This window comes from Hemicordylus capensis, chromosome 2 (assembly GCF_027244095.1).
Source record: "Hemicordylus capensis ecotype Gifberg chromosome 2, rHemCap1.1.pri, whole genome shotgun sequence".
Classification (NCBI taxonomy): Eukaryota; Metazoa; Chordata; class Lepidosauria; order Squamata; family Cordylidae; genus Hemicordylus; species Hemicordylus capensis.
In genome coordinates, this window is record NC_069658.1 from 26535322 (window position 1) to 26550457 (window position 15136).

The 15136-nt window shown below is 42.5% G+C and overlaps 1 protein-coding gene across 1 annotated transcript in view; it reads right to left on the reverse strand.

Moving 5' to 3' along the window:
* The window catches only part of NUP155 (nucleoporin 155), a 72162-nt gene extending 58004 nt beyond the window's left edge, over window positions 1-14158 (reverse strand). The window contains exons 1-14 of the mRNA XM_053297191.1: window positions 13919-14158; window positions 10524-10661; window positions 9978-10074; window positions 9717-9787; window positions 8559-8651; window positions 8059-8225; window positions 7333-7438; window positions 6791-6864; window positions 5313-5404; window positions 5083-5180; window positions 4345-4497; window positions 4096-4196; window positions 2496-2666; window positions 2042-2152 (exon numbers count right to left, since the gene is read on the reverse strand). Coding sequence (XP_053153166.1) covers window positions 2042-2152; window positions 2496-2666; window positions 4096-4196; window positions 4345-4497; window positions 5083-5180; window positions 5313-5404; window positions 6791-6864; window positions 7333-7438; window positions 8059-8225; window positions 8559-8651; window positions 9717-9787; window positions 9978-10074; window positions 10524-10661; window positions 13919-14057 — 1611 coding nt within the window. The 5' untranslated portion in view covers window positions 14058-14158. The remainder of the gene's footprint in view (window positions 1-2041; window positions 2153-2495; window positions 2667-4095; window positions 4197-4344; window positions 4498-5082; window positions 5181-5312; window positions 5405-6790; window positions 6865-7332; window positions 7439-8058; window positions 8226-8558; window positions 8652-9716; window positions 9788-9977; window positions 10075-10523; window positions 10662-13918) is intronic.
* Window positions 14159-15136: the final 978 nt, after the last annotated feature.

The window sequence follows — 15136 nt, forward strand, 5'->3', positions numbered from 1 at the left end:
CAACTACAGGCCTGTCTCCAACTTTCCATGGTGGATTGAGAGGGTGGTGGCCCCCAGCTCCAGGCAGTCTTGGAGGAAATGATTCTCTAGACTCATTTCAAACTCGTTTTGAGGCGGGCCATGGGGTGGAGACTGCCTTGCCCGATGGCTAGTAGAGACTGGCTCACTTGTGATCCCAGTGGGGGTGGGCAAGTGGGAAGTGCTGAGCATAGCACCATGGAGCCACTTGGCTGGCTGTGGACTGGAGCCAAAATTGAGAGTCTCCTCCTGCTGGTCAGACTTCGCCTGTTGATTGGCTTAGTCAGGTCAGGTGGCCTAATGGCAGGAGACCGGATGAGCCCTCATCTGGGTTGGCTAGGTCTAGCAGGAAAACAGCGGCTAGGGTCTAATGGTGCTTGACATGCAATGTGTTTGTCCCGTCTTCTTAGCATTGCCCCCAGATGAGTTTGGTTTTTGCAAGAACTGAGGGGCTGCTTTCTTCCTCTTAGGAATTAACACATTCCTGATCCTTTTTGCTGAGGATTCCATTGGCAGCCCGAAGGATTGGTTGGAGGTGAAAGGGAAGAAGGAAGGGCAAGCGTGAAGGAGCCTGAAGGGAGCACAAGCTTGAAGGTAAAATAAATCTAGGACAAAAAGGTTTTTTGTTTTTTTGTAAAGTCAAAGAAAAAAGTAATTCAAGAGGAGAGAACTGAATTGTAAACAAAGGCAAAGGAGATTTTTTTTTTAAATGAGGGAAAAGAGAGACAATCCTCAGATAGGTAAAGGGAAGGGCTGTCTCTGGAGCTGGATGCAGGACCAGAAAGTATTGGGTGGGTTCATCCTTCCCAGGCTCTTAAGTAAATTAGCTGAAGACTTTTAAGTCCTGACTCTGGAGCACCTGGGAAGGATAATCCACATGAGATATCCTCGTCCAGCAGCAGTGAATATTGATGCAGTTTTTCCTATATCATGCAATGCTAAAACATGATCAGGCATTCGATTGGGGGGAAATTTAAGGCTACAACCCTAGGCACACTCACTATCAGCAGGACTTATCTTCAAGTAAATATGTATATGACGGTGCTGTAAGTCAGAGAGAGTCATAACTCACTTAACAGTCCTGCATTTGCTCAAACCTCTGTACAATGAATAAGTGAAAATAACGCACAGAATGGCATGCTTGGAAAAATCTTTGGAAGCAATTTGCTTGAGGTGACAATCCATATACATTTCTTTAATAAAACCGACTGGACAAGGAGCAGAGTCCAACGAGGTGAACGCTAAGGCGGCTGGAAAGGAACTGATGAGATTGGAGCTCTAACCGCCAAACCAACAGTCACACTAACACACAATGCTGTTAGAGCGCATGAGGAGCTTTAGAATTCTACCCTGCAAGGTCCTGCACACTTTAAAGATCTCTCTGATTATCATATACAGTCATTCCTCACCAACCGTGAGGGTTCCGTTCCTGGAAAACCTCAGGATTGGCGAATTCGCGGTTGGAAAGCCATTGAAACCAATGGCAAACAGGGGGTTAGGGGAATCGCAGACAGACCACACAAAAAAAAGGTTAAAAAATAGATCAAATCTCCCCAGCCCCCGAAAATCACCCCTTGACCCCCGGAATTAACCCCCTGAACTGCCGAAAATGCAGCCACAATTTCCCAGTCGTGGATACTCAAATCTGCGATTGGGAAAACTGCAATTGATGAGAGACGACTGTACTAGGGACCAACAACAGGTTATTGCTATAATCTAGAAGCATCCGAGTGGGCACTGATGTGGGCAGCACAGTGGACAAAATGGTCTAATTCAACAAGACAATTGGTATGCTCCTATAACAAAATACTATATTAATATGGTCTGCAAATTACTAATGTTGTTGGAAAGCTAGATTTAAATGCAGACACACTACCGTGGCCATAATCAACTATGACTGTATAACCTTCTAAATTCAACAAATACCATAAGAACAACAAATTGGAAGGAATAGAATACACAGCAGACTCATAAATAGAAAGTCACTTGAAGTATTTTTTCAGAGAACGCTAGAGACTCTCACCTGGTGCAGTTTGAAAAATCTTTGAATCTCTTCTCCGTCACCTCCTGCATTGCACACAAAGAGATGTCGCAGCTGATCTACTGGTCTGAGTTTATGAAACATAAAACTTCCCTAAAAGGAAGAATTAAAAGTTAGAAATTTCTATAGCATTTTTACAGGCCCAAACGTTTTACAGCTCTTATCTTGTTAATCTCCACTACAGCCTTATAAGACAAGTAATTAAGAATCTCGTTTTACAAAGCTGAAGAACAAAGCATGAAAAGTGGTTTGCCAAAGTTGTCAAGAAAACCCACAGAGTGAAGCTACTTCAAAAGATGCAATTTGGCGAGAGATTCCTGTGGGTCAATAAGGCCTTATATGCAAACACATTCCTTTCCAAACAATGATTTTATTTGCCTTTGGAAAAATATATGAAACCTTTTTTCATTTTAAAACAAGCAACTGTACCACATACCTGTGCCGAAAGGAGTACAAATTTCTTTGGAGGCAGCATGTGCTGTTGCACAACTACTGGATAGTCAGTTATAGGAATTAGGTCTTTGTTCAATGGTGTTATAATCTTCTGAACTTTCTGCTCATCAATTGCAGAAAGAGCCCAAGAATGCCCATCAACAGATGTGGTAGTCTGAGTTGAAAGAGGAAAGCGTAAAATAATTATACAAGACTGACATGTAGCTTGATCCTATGCTCCAGCTAAGATGGCTGCCACTGAACTCATGCTTGCTCCTATGCAAGCAAGTCAGTAGTCTATGCTTCCACCTATCCTTTGCTCTCTGTGCTTCTTCAATGAGGTATGTTTGCTCCTTTGCCCCATGTACAAAAACCAAAAACCCTTCTCATGCCTTAGCACTGGCTGTATTTGCACAAGCTAATGAACTAGGTATGGAGAGCTTTCTTGTGTGGGTCTGGTATACAGTCTTTGTGTTGTCACATTATTGTTACTGATTACTTACATCTTCAAAAGGGAATATTTATGCTGTTTGTTCTCAGGAGGCTGTACACTGTTAGCCTTTTATTTATTTATTTATCATTTTTTAATACTGCCTGATCTGCACATCTCTAGGTGGTTACAAAATTTAAAATATTTAAAAACTTTTGAGTTAAAACTCATGTCTTTAGAGCACAGTCTTAGACAGGACTAGCTCCCTAAGAATATGCAAAATATTATAGTAGCTTGTATTATATCCATCAATCACTCTCAACATAAAGTGGATTTTTTCTGGCACAGGGATTCTTATCCAAATTTCTGTAGATCCAGAGAAAACACTTTAAAACCAATGTAATGGATTTTAATATTCAGAATCAGAGGAGTCGGCAGAGTTCTTGATATCAACAGCAAGAAGAGACCCTGGCTACTAATAGAATAGCTCTGATATCTGGGACAATGGGAGCTGCTTTTCACTGGGCAATGAATCCACAGTTGTATCCCCCACCCCAATAATATTTATGCCAGTTATCAGGAAAGCAAGAAACTGGACTCAGCTTATAATATGGCTAGGAATTTCTTTGCAATATGAAGCAGTCAGATGTCAAAATAGAAAGGGCAGGATGATAGATAAAAAGTTAACAGTCCTAGAGAGGCAGAGAATTCCCAAAAAAGCATGTCTAGATTAAGAAAGACGAAATAAATCTAAACAGGCGAAATAATGATAACTAGCTGATCCGGGGCAGAGCATTTGTGCCCCTAGTTCGCCACCGCCTTCTCCCCCCACCGCCACTTTTTTGCCTGCCCGCCCCGCCCGTCGTCTTCCCCGCCTGCCGCCTGCTCTCCATCGTCTTCCTTCCCTGGCTGTCTTGTTTCCCCGGACACCACCACTGCCTGCCATTTTCTTTGGCCAGCCAGCGCCATTTGCTGCCATTTTTTTGCGCCCCGGCCGCCACCATTTTCTTCTCTCCACTCATCCTGTGGCTATCCGGCAGCTCTCTGAACTCTTGTGAGAGCTGCCACGCATGGGATTAGCCATGGGTATGCCTTAGAGAAATATATATAAATAAGATCTTTCACAACTACTGCTTCTGCTTTCAAAGCAATATAGCAATATAAGAACAATTACTTGAGTCTCCATCATTGGTCTTTTGAAAGGGAAAGCATCATGATTAATACACCACAGGATATCATTATCTTCATTTTCTGAAGCAGCCATTAGCAGAACACCTGGCAAGAGAATAATAATTTATTAACCTGTGGTAGATACAAATTCTCAAGTGAAATCTTATAAATTCATAATTCTCTCTCTCTGCAGGACGGGGGGTGTATTTGTTGAGTCTTAAATGAATGATGAAAGCTCAACTCCAGAACTTACCTTTGCTATAAAGAGCTCGGTGCACCTTTGAGGGCTTTTCCACATTAGAAGCAGCAGAAAATCCTGGGGGTAGGCGGATGTGTACCAGTGTTAATGTTGAAGGTCGAGCAAAAGCATATTTGAATGGGCATGTACTAAAATACATTCGTACACCTATGGAAATAAATGCAAGAGTGTCTGTTAATAGGATGAGCATATTTGATAGAAGACTTAATAACTCTGTTGAGTGCTGAATTATCCTATTAATGATACAAGTTGAAGAAGAAAAAAGCTTTCTGTCACATCAGTCAGCATCTTTGCAAAAATTAAAACAGTTTGTTTACTATTTCAAAAAATGGCTTGCTGGGATGAGCAGTCCTACAAGCCATTAAAAAGTTTTCCAGCTTCCAGGACAATCCATCCACTTAACAGATGGCCATCATTTGGTAAAGCAAGTACACACACAATTCCTCTCTACCATGATCATGGACACACCATGCGCATTGAGCAATCCCTGTGATGGTCCACATGTACAATGGCCCAGTTTGCAAGATTCTGCTCACCTCAAAAAGGCCCCCCCCCCAAAGATGGTGTGATCATCTGATTTGCACATATTGGCCTCGATGTGGAGCACTACCCTCACATAGTGCATGAAAGGCCTGTGCCTGCTCCTTTATACACAAGGACCACTACCAACCAGTAAATAACCAAACTGGGATACAAAGCTATTTATCAATAAAGACAGCACTGAATTTTTACCTGCATGAGTGACTGCCAGTAACTGACAATCTATCGATTCAGAACTTTCAATCACTGCTATCTGGACAATAGGCTTGAACACAGAGCGATCGATGGTCCTAAAAGAAAACCAAGACAGTGGTTTATATTTGATCAACCGTTACCATGTAAACACAAAAGAACCCCCAAAGATTTAATGCAACGAGCAAGACAAACAGGTCACACCCTTTTTCTTATTGTAGACATTTTACCTGGCAATCCTTCCAGCTGCAGTAACAATTGTATTCTGGGAAACAGAAGCCACTCTTGTCATCCCTTGACCATCTGTACCTAAATCATAAACCTGCAATTTAATCAGACTGTTTTAGTGCATTTAAAAATAGCCTTTCACTTAGCCTTCCACTGTGCTACAAACTCTAGTTTACAGATGCCAAAAGGCAACAAGAGGATGGCATCCAAACGGCATTCCAAGGTGAGCAGTTGACTGGAGAGAAATAAAAGAGAACCCCCTAAACTGAATGGATAGTGGAACAAGCCTGGACAGGGTGCAGAGCCAGAAGCCGCATGCAGGGGAGCCCAAAACAGGTGAAATTAGGGGTGACAAGACACAAAGACGGGGTACGCAGAAGAAGAGAGCTGATCTTATGGTAGCACACATGAATTGTTCCCTTTGCTAATCAGAGTCTGCTCTGGTTCACATTTGAATGGGAGACATGTGTGAGCACTGTAAGAGATTCCCTTCAGGGGATGGAGCCGCTCTGGGAAGAGCAAAAGGTCCCAAGTTCCCTCTGTGGCATCTCCAAGATAGGGCTGAGAGAGATTCCTGCCTGCAACCTTGGAGAAGCTGCTGCAAGTCTGTGGAAACAATACTAAGCTAGATGGACCAATGGTCTGACTCAGTATATGGCAGCTTCCTATGTTCCTAAGAGCCTAGGGCTTAGGAACATAGGGAAATCTGCAAGCTAGGGATGTGCACGGACTGGTTAGGATGCCCTTTTATGGGCCTCTGAACCAGTTCCGGGGGTGGGGGTGGGAATATCTTTAAGGGCGAAGGAGGGTGCTCTTACTCCTCCCGCCACGTTTCCCCTGCCGGCGCTGTCTTTTAAAACAGTCCGGCGGGGTGGCAGCGTACTTAAATATGATGTGTGCATGTACACTGGGCACTTCCAGCCTGAGGAGGCACTGGGGCAGCAGGGAGGTATGCTGCCACCCTGCCGGACCATTTTAAAAAACAGCACCGGTGGGGGGAAGCGGTGGGAGGAGTAAGAGCACCCTCCCCCATCCTTAAAGATATCCCCCACACACATCTTTGAAATGGCAGGCGCCAGTTCCATGCACACCACTACTGCAAGCTAGTAACAGCACAGGGAAGGGCATCAGAGATCCCCAAGCAGAAGGATGCAAAGTGGAGGAACATACAGCACATCTGCATGGTGAACAGGTCAGACTATGCAAGTGTACTGCAATTCTATGATCAGTTTTTGCATGAAGCTCTCACCAAGTAAAATTGTATTTAGGCATACATAAGCAAGTGCAGGATGGACAGAAAAAGGAGAGAGAATAACTTGTTGTTAGTGAGAAGTCAAAAAGAGATGTGCACAAAATCAGTAGAGCAGATAGTAAGTGAGGCTGGATTCAAGTACCCATCCATGGAATTAACTCAAGAGTTTTGGAAACTAAATTTATACACAGCAGCAAGTCAGAAAGCAAACACTATCCAAAGTCATACCTGTATCACACCTTTTTCAGAGCGTGTGTATAAGATGTTTCTGGAGTTGTCAATGGCAATCTGAACAATGGGATCTACAAAGGTTTAAAGAATAGTTTAGAATCCATAGTTCTTTTTTGTTTAATGCCTGTTAACATATACGACGTTGTATTTAGAAAAAGAGACCTGCATTCGTAATGGAAGGCTGCCCAGAAGACATCACTGGACTATCAAAAGACAACCACTATTACCAAACCTCCTCTCCTTTAATAAGACAAACCTCCTTTAATAAGGCAATTCCAAATTCAAGTTTAGCACAGTTACTAACTACACACAGATTGGCATTATTTTTATTGTAAGGATAAACTGTTTTGGCAATAAGAAGGTGACAGTTATAATGACTTGAAGCTGGAAAGAAAGGAGACAGTGAATAAATGTATGAATCTACATTAAAATGTCCATTTTTTAGAAGGGCCAAGAACTTGTAATGTTTATTATTATCCAACATAAATGCATCTATGCTTCACCATTAGTATTATATTTATGCATTTTGCTTTACTTACCATCTTCCGAGAATGTGAATTGAAATAATGATGGAACAAGGAAAGAAAGGGTACTCTTTGAATGATTGATCTTCCTACAACGCTGGCTGAACCAACCTGCCTCAGCCTACAAAAATAAAGAAATGTTACCATTAGGTAATCATGCAAACCAATGAACTATTTTTATTGAACCACCCAATAATAAGTACATTTAGTAGCTGAAACAAAACACACCGTACTTTAAAACAGATGATTTCCTGGCTAGCCATCTAGGTGATAAATCATTTTAAGGGAAGTCTGATCCTGAGCTAGCAAATCCTTTTCACAGTTCTATAATTCCATCTTGCCTCTCACTTCCACTGGATCGCCAGTATACATGGGCAAGGACAAACCCACCACCACAACTCTGAAAGCCAGAATTATGTTCTATTAAGTTTGCTAGCATGGGCACTGGCCAGTGTTCCCTCTAACAGGGATTCCCAGATGCTGTTGACTACAACTCCCATAATCCCCAAGCAAAAGCCATTGCAGCTGGGAATTCTAGGAGTTGTAGTCAACAACATCTGGGAATCCCTGTTAGAGGGTACACTGGCATTGGCATATCAATTTCAATGATATCAATCACTGGCATATCATGTGTGTTCATAAAGGAAATCTGAAGTCCAGCCTACAACTGTTGAAAAAATTTTTGGGAAAGAAGGCCTTTCCATCACTCCCCAATAAACATCTCTAGCAGACTTCCCTTACCTGATAAGCAACTTCATATAAGCAACCATCTTTGCCAGCCAAAAAGATGCGCCCATTTTCTGTAGAGGTTATAGTCAGCAGATAGGTATTGTCAGTAGGGAGCGAGTAAAGGGGGTCTGGGAGAAGCTGCATTCCACCAGATAAGCTGTCATTAAGGGCTCCAGAACCTGATTAAATAAAACACATGATTTATTGTGGCTAAATAAAACACATGATTTATAGGTGGACAGTGCAACTTAAACCATTTCAAGAATAAGAAAAACCTACAATGAATTTATTGCAAGCCTCAAGTATGATTCATCCCTGCTGTACATTACTGTTTCCCCCCCCCCCCCCCGTCAACCTGGCATTAAAATTTAAATCAACATCCTCCTACCACTTCCAATTTTGTAATTCTCATTAATCACACCATACAATTAGTTTATAACTGTAACTGCGCACTTCGTTTCTAAAAGAAAGAGCTTCAGTAAAGTTTTGTTTTAAAAGAAAATTAGGACTACCTGATTGCAACGTAGTATAGCTGAGTCCTAGAATGACTATATCCACAGGAGTAGCCAAAACCAGTAGCTGTCGTATATGTGGCTGAAAAATTCCTATGAATAAAAAACGCCAGAAGAAAACCTGTCAATATCCAAGATTCTTATTAGCAACAAAACATTCATTAAAGCACAATCCTACGCATGTGTTCTCAGAAAAAAGTCCTACTATGTTCAAGGGGATTTACTCCCTTCTAAGTATGTTTAGGATTGCAACCCAAACTTCTAAATAACTGGCTACAGTGGTCTCAAAAAATTGTCATAATCCAAGACCATGAAGAAACACACACACATTTTGCACAATTTCTTATTCTGGGAAAATTTCAGTAATGAAACCTCATGAAAAGAAGTATAGCCCTGATTTATACTATAAAAGTCAGAAAGGCGAGTTTGTAGGAAAATTTGTAGGAAAAGGCCCGTTTGTAGGAAAACCACCAACTAAGGGCTAGTTTACATGATCACCAGCAATGTCCATTTTCCAGGAGTTTGAGATTCCCTGCAGGTGTGCACTCCTGCAAAGCGTGTTGTGTGAGCTGGAAAAAACCACCCGATTCCAGGCTGACAGCATGCCAACTGGACATTTAACTGGGATCGTTAATCTGAGATCTGAACTCAACCTCTCAATCCTGATTAAGTTTCCAGTTGATGTGCTGCCAACCCAGGATCAAGTGTTTTACACCTCACAAGGCACGCTCTGTGGAAGTGTTCCCCTCTTGGAAATTCCAAATTCCTGGTAAACAGACATTGCTGGCAATCGTGTGAACCAGCCCTTTGTGTGCGGAACGCTTCCATATGCACCCAGAGAGGAAGAGCAATTTCTTCTGCAGCCACCTGTGTCTCCCAAAAATATAATGCTGTGGATCCCATAAACCTCAGTGTTATATCTGTGGGAAGTACAGGCAGTTGCAGAAGGAAGGGGGTGGGGTGGGGGGTTTCCACTGAAAATTGCCCCTCCTCTCCATGTGCACATGAAAGCATTCCCTGCAAACAACTATTCGTTTGGATGTAGATCTTTGTTTCTAACTCAGAACAAAAACAATGATATGCCTAAAGGCAGATTTTCTCAAAAAGTTTAAGACCAAGTGATTATTTCCAACTGGATTTTGTTGTACAGTCTGTTACCTGCTTTTGGTTTCACAAGACCAACAGCAAGGATGGTTTCACTGAGGCCATCAAAATAAGCAAGGTCTCCTCTGTAACAAACAACAAAAAAGCTGCATTAAATCCAAGACTAGTGTTTTAATAAGCAATTATTTCTCAAGACATCTGATCCAGAATTTGTGAACACAGAACAATCTGATTTTCACAGAAAACATGTTATCTTATAACCAATTTCAAATTTAATTACATACAAAAAGTTTATTTCTAAGGTTATCTACATACCCATCTTCATAGTTCCACATAAAAATGTCACTGTCAATGGTCAGCCATGCCCTGCTGATCTCAGGAAACACTCCCATCATGCAATTGCACTGCATATCTGAAGTCCCCAGATTTAAGGAATAATGTGCTAGGGCTAGAAGATACTATACCCCACTTTATTAGGCCTGAAGTTATAAATTTGTAAATGTGCAAAGCTTCATATTTACAAGCATGAATGTAGCAATTGTTGTATTACTAGATTGCTCAATTAGCAGATTGTTCAATCTTGACTGGCATGAACATGAGTGAAAATGTATGTTTCTATGAAAATATACCCACTGGTAAGGAGAGGGAGAGGGACATGGAGAGGAGAGATCGGGGGCAGAACCCATGGAAGAAGAAGTGATGGGGGAGAGAGAGGAAAGAAAATGCCTGGGGGATACAGAGCGTGTTGGAGTAAACAGACATGACCCTATGGCCTGGAGCACACACCCTACCAACACAATTCACTCCCCCACCCAACCCCAATACTTCATAGGCCTTTCACTATGATTATCATTAGGATACGTCCAAATTGTTCAACCAGTTCAGGGGGTAAAGGAACTCTCCGTATTGAGCTTATTTCTGGAAGATTGGGAATTGAAAGTAAGCCAGGTCCTTGTAAAGGATAATCCATATCTGACATTCCAGAAACTGTGGGACTACCTGTAATTGGATAGTAAAGGAGATTAAGGAGAGTAACCAAAAGAGAGTAATTAAGAAGAGTAAACTAAAAAAAAATGCTTGGATATTTTCACTTTTATTGATTGATTGATTGTTGCTTTTACATACCGCCTTTCATTAAAAGACAACCCCAAGGCAGTTTACAAAAGTTAAAACATACAATAAAAAGACAATAAAAATATTAAGCTAAAAAATATAAAAACAAACCAAACTTAAAATCTATAAAATAGAAGCATAAAAACAATACAACAGGTAATTAAATGTTTCAGTTAAATGTTTGATTGTTTTTTAATCCCAACAGATTTACACTATCAGAAAATTACACACACACACACACACACACACACACACACAAACACGCATGAGAACTTCCTTCAACAAACCTAGGGACTGGTCAATATACACACACCTTAAATCTAAATCAATTAAATTAATCATTTCACAAGCCATAGCATCAACAACTATCAATTCCAGAATACTTCAGTATAAATTCTAAGTAAATTAAATTAAGTAAATTAAATATAAATTCATGATAATTGACTCCTGAAACTGCAGCTTGCAACACAAAACTGACAGGGCAGTAGTAAACATTTTTAAAGCTAAAAGGTAAAGTGTGCCATCAAGCCGATTTTGACTCCTGGCGCCCACAGAGGTAAATTCCTCTTATCTTAATACATCTCTTAAAATCCCTCTTATTAATATGTTCTTATTATCAATGGCTACTAGTCTGGTGTCTATAGGCCACCTTCAGCCTCAGAGATAAGATGTCTCCAAATACCAGTTGCAGGGGAGCAACAGTGGACCACTGTGAGAAACAGGATGCTGGACTGAATGGGTCTTGGTACGACTGTTCTTATTCCATTGTTTCTAATGGGGTCTATTCCCAGGTAAACATGCACAGGATTGCAGGCAAAGAATATGTAAAAGCATTCTACACATCTTGAATGCTCTTTAATACAAAAAGATCATTAGGTTTACAACTGAATCATTATCCCCCCCCCACCATACAAACAATATTTTTGAGATAATACCAGTATGTAATCAAGATTGTATAAATTATTAAATAGAAAAATAATCAATTAAAAACCAAATATCAATAATTGATTAAAAAATCAAATCAAACACCAGAAATATGGACCCAGAGTATAGTTCAACTATTATTAATCGTCAAACTAAATCGTCTGTCCTAAAATTAGTAAACTGATAGGTTGTAGATATGCTTGTACCATCTTTCTTCCCAAAGGCTTTCATATGTACAGAACAAGTTACACATGAATGTTAAGAGATTTAATGTTTGTTTGTTTTTCTCAGCAGTTTGTCCTGCCAAAAAGGAAGAAGTCAGGCTGCCCCAAAGTACTTCTCCCTGATTATTTTAACTGAAGCAACTAATGCTTTTTGAATATATTTTGTTTCCCCTAAGTTAGGCTTACAATAAAAAACTTGGAAAGCATAGGGAGACACTGGCTGAGGAACAGAAGGCACAGAACTGCAACGGAACAAATTAAAATGGAAATTTTACTGTGCCATGTGTTAGGAGCCAGAAGTGGGGCCATCAGCAGTACTTAACTCTCTCACCAAAATCAATCAGCCCCCAGTTCGGAGGTTCAAACACCGGGCAGCCCCCCCCCATATATCAGGATGCAGGCGCCTCCACCTAAGTATAATCCCTTTTTCATTACTGAATTATAACTCGCTTTGTGCACCTCTTCAGACTGAAAACTGAGATATAAACAACAATCTTGTAAGGCTGGTCAATATTATCCGTGTGTGTGTGTCGTGGGGTGGCCTTCTGGCCATAATCTCTTCACCCCAATACTCTGGCCCTCCCCCCCAGATCATGCAAGAAAAAATGCTAATCAACCTTTAAAAACTGTTATTAGTTACATATAGCCCACTTGTCATCCAGCACTTTACAATTTAAATCACAACAAAAAAGGTAGAATGTTTAGGGTGGAGGCATTTATGGGAATCCAGCTCCTGGTTGCAGGAGTCATATTATGTGTAGGTAAAGCACTTCAAGCCCTTGAAAGCACTATATACCCAAGCTTGTAATTTTATATCATCATCACACAAACACTGTTATTAATAACTTGTTCAGTGATTAACCCTTGGGAGGTCTTGCCAAAACATGAAGACAGGGCAGGCCATGTGAAAGAACTGAAATCTACGGGCATCAGCAGAGGCAAGATCCATGGTTGGATTAATCTGGAGCAATTTATACATTTTACATATAAATCCCAACAAAACAATGTATGCATGTACTTTTCCCTCTCTCAGAAGAATTCCTGCAGATGCTCTGTTTTTGACACATGCAAGGGAGGAGAGGGCTGCCAATCTTCCAGGACTGGCCTGGAGTTTCCAGGTACCAGCATTCAGGTGACTGCTGAAAACAATGCCCTAATATTTTATTTTATTATATACCACCTGACTCCAGAGGCTCCAAGCAGTTTACTTGGAATATTATGAAAGCTATGGGGGGTTGGCGGCGGGGGGCAGGGGGGATATCCAGGAATCGTTTCAGTCAAAATTGGCAACTCCGGTTAGGCAGTGATTCTCTTATGTTTATGATAATAAGTGGCGAGTCTCCTATAGAAACATAGGAAGCTGTCTTATACCAAGACAGACCATAGGTCCATCTCAATATTGTCTTCACAGATTGGCAGCTGCTTTGCAGCAGGAGTCTCTCTCAGCACTTTCTTGGAGATGCCAGGGAGGGAACTTGGAACCCTCTGCACACAGGTGCTCTTCCAAGGGAGGCCTCATCCCCTGAGGGGAACATCTTACACTGCTCACACATGTAGCCTCCCATACAAACCAGGGCAGACCCTGCTTAGCAAAGGGAACAATCCATGCTTACTGCCACAAGACCAGCTCTCCTCCCCTTCAACAGGGGGAGAGCAACCGGCCCTATCCAACCCCAGCACAACACCCCTCCAGTGGGCTGCTGGTAGTGTCTACTCGGTGTTTGTGAGCCCTTTAGGGATAGGAGGACCATCTTACTTATTTTCCTATGTAAACCGCTTTGAGGACTTTGGCTGAAAAGCGGCACATAAATCTGTGCAGTAGTCGGACTAAGAGAAGCAGCGGAAGCTGCACATTAAGGCAGAGCAACTCGGGCACTGCAAGCCTCTGGGGGTGAGGAGGAAGCGAAGTACAGACAGACAGAGACACCAAAGCACGCCCGGGATCCCGGCTCCAGCCAAGGGCAGGAGCAACAGCAGCGGCGGGGTCCAACTCACTGGGCGCCGGCACAGAGAGCAGCTCGAAGAGGTCCGGGTAGCAGCGGCCATCCTGGATCTGCCGGTCAATGAGGCGCCCCGCGTTCTCCAGCGCCTCTTGCGAAGCCGGGGCGGCCGCGAGGCTAAGCGCGACCGGCATGGCAGCAGCAGAGACTCTCAGCGGAGCGCCGAAACAGGCCAGCCAAAGCGACCCCGCGCGCCAAATCCCGGCAAGCACCGCGCGCGGGCGGCGCACAGAGTGGCCATCGAGACAGCGAGGCTAGAGCGGCGTAACCAGACCCCTGACTTCCGGGCCGCGGCGGAACGGGACGGGGCGGGGTCTCGGCTTCATTGTCGACGCTGCTGCTACTGGCGTTGCCGGGCGAGTTGCGCGTTTTGGTCACCGCCACAGCTTTGTTTCCCAGAAGGTTCGTCGAGATGGAGGCTCTAGTTTAGTTTTCAAGACGGGAGAGCATGGAAGCAGCCGCTCTAGTCTCACGTCGCGCTCAGCCCGTCCCAGGGACTGATATACTGTCTCTGAACATGGAGGTTCCATTAAAGGGCTGATAGGACTTGGGTGGTTTCTCCTTCTCCATGAGTTTGTCTAATCGCCCTGTAAAGCCATCTGGATTAGTGGACCGTACGCTTCCACCGTATCTTGTGGAAAAGCACGGCCGCGTCTGCGTTTAATTGAGCTTTGGGTTTGGAGAGGGTTTCCGGACCTGGAGATGATGGTAGAAGTACTTTGTGGAGGCGCAACCTTATAGTTCTGCTGCCTGACCATTTCAGTTAACTGGAAGTGTATTTTTATGTTTTTTCTCATGCGTTGAGGCGGGGTCTGTCTGTGGCACCAAAAGAAAAGGGTCTATTTCTGTGGCAGCACCCACCACTATAGGGAACTCCCTGCCTCGAGAGCTTCGTCATGCCCATTCCTTGATTATTTCGCTTCACCAAATAAGCTTTTCTGTTCAGGCTGGTTTTTGTTTTGCCTGCTATGTGATTTGCTTATATTCTCTGCTCTGGTATATTAGTTTGACTCTGTTATTGCTTTATTATTACGGTTTTTGTTAGCTGTGGTTCTGTAGTAGTAGTAGTAGCGCTTTTTATTATTTAACATTTTGTAAGTTGCCCAGAGAACAGTTTGTTATGGGGTGGCTGTATAAAGTTGTTGTTGTTGTTATTAAACTATCTTGTGTGTTTCTTATGGAATGAAAAGGTGTGATAAAAATGCTGAAAATA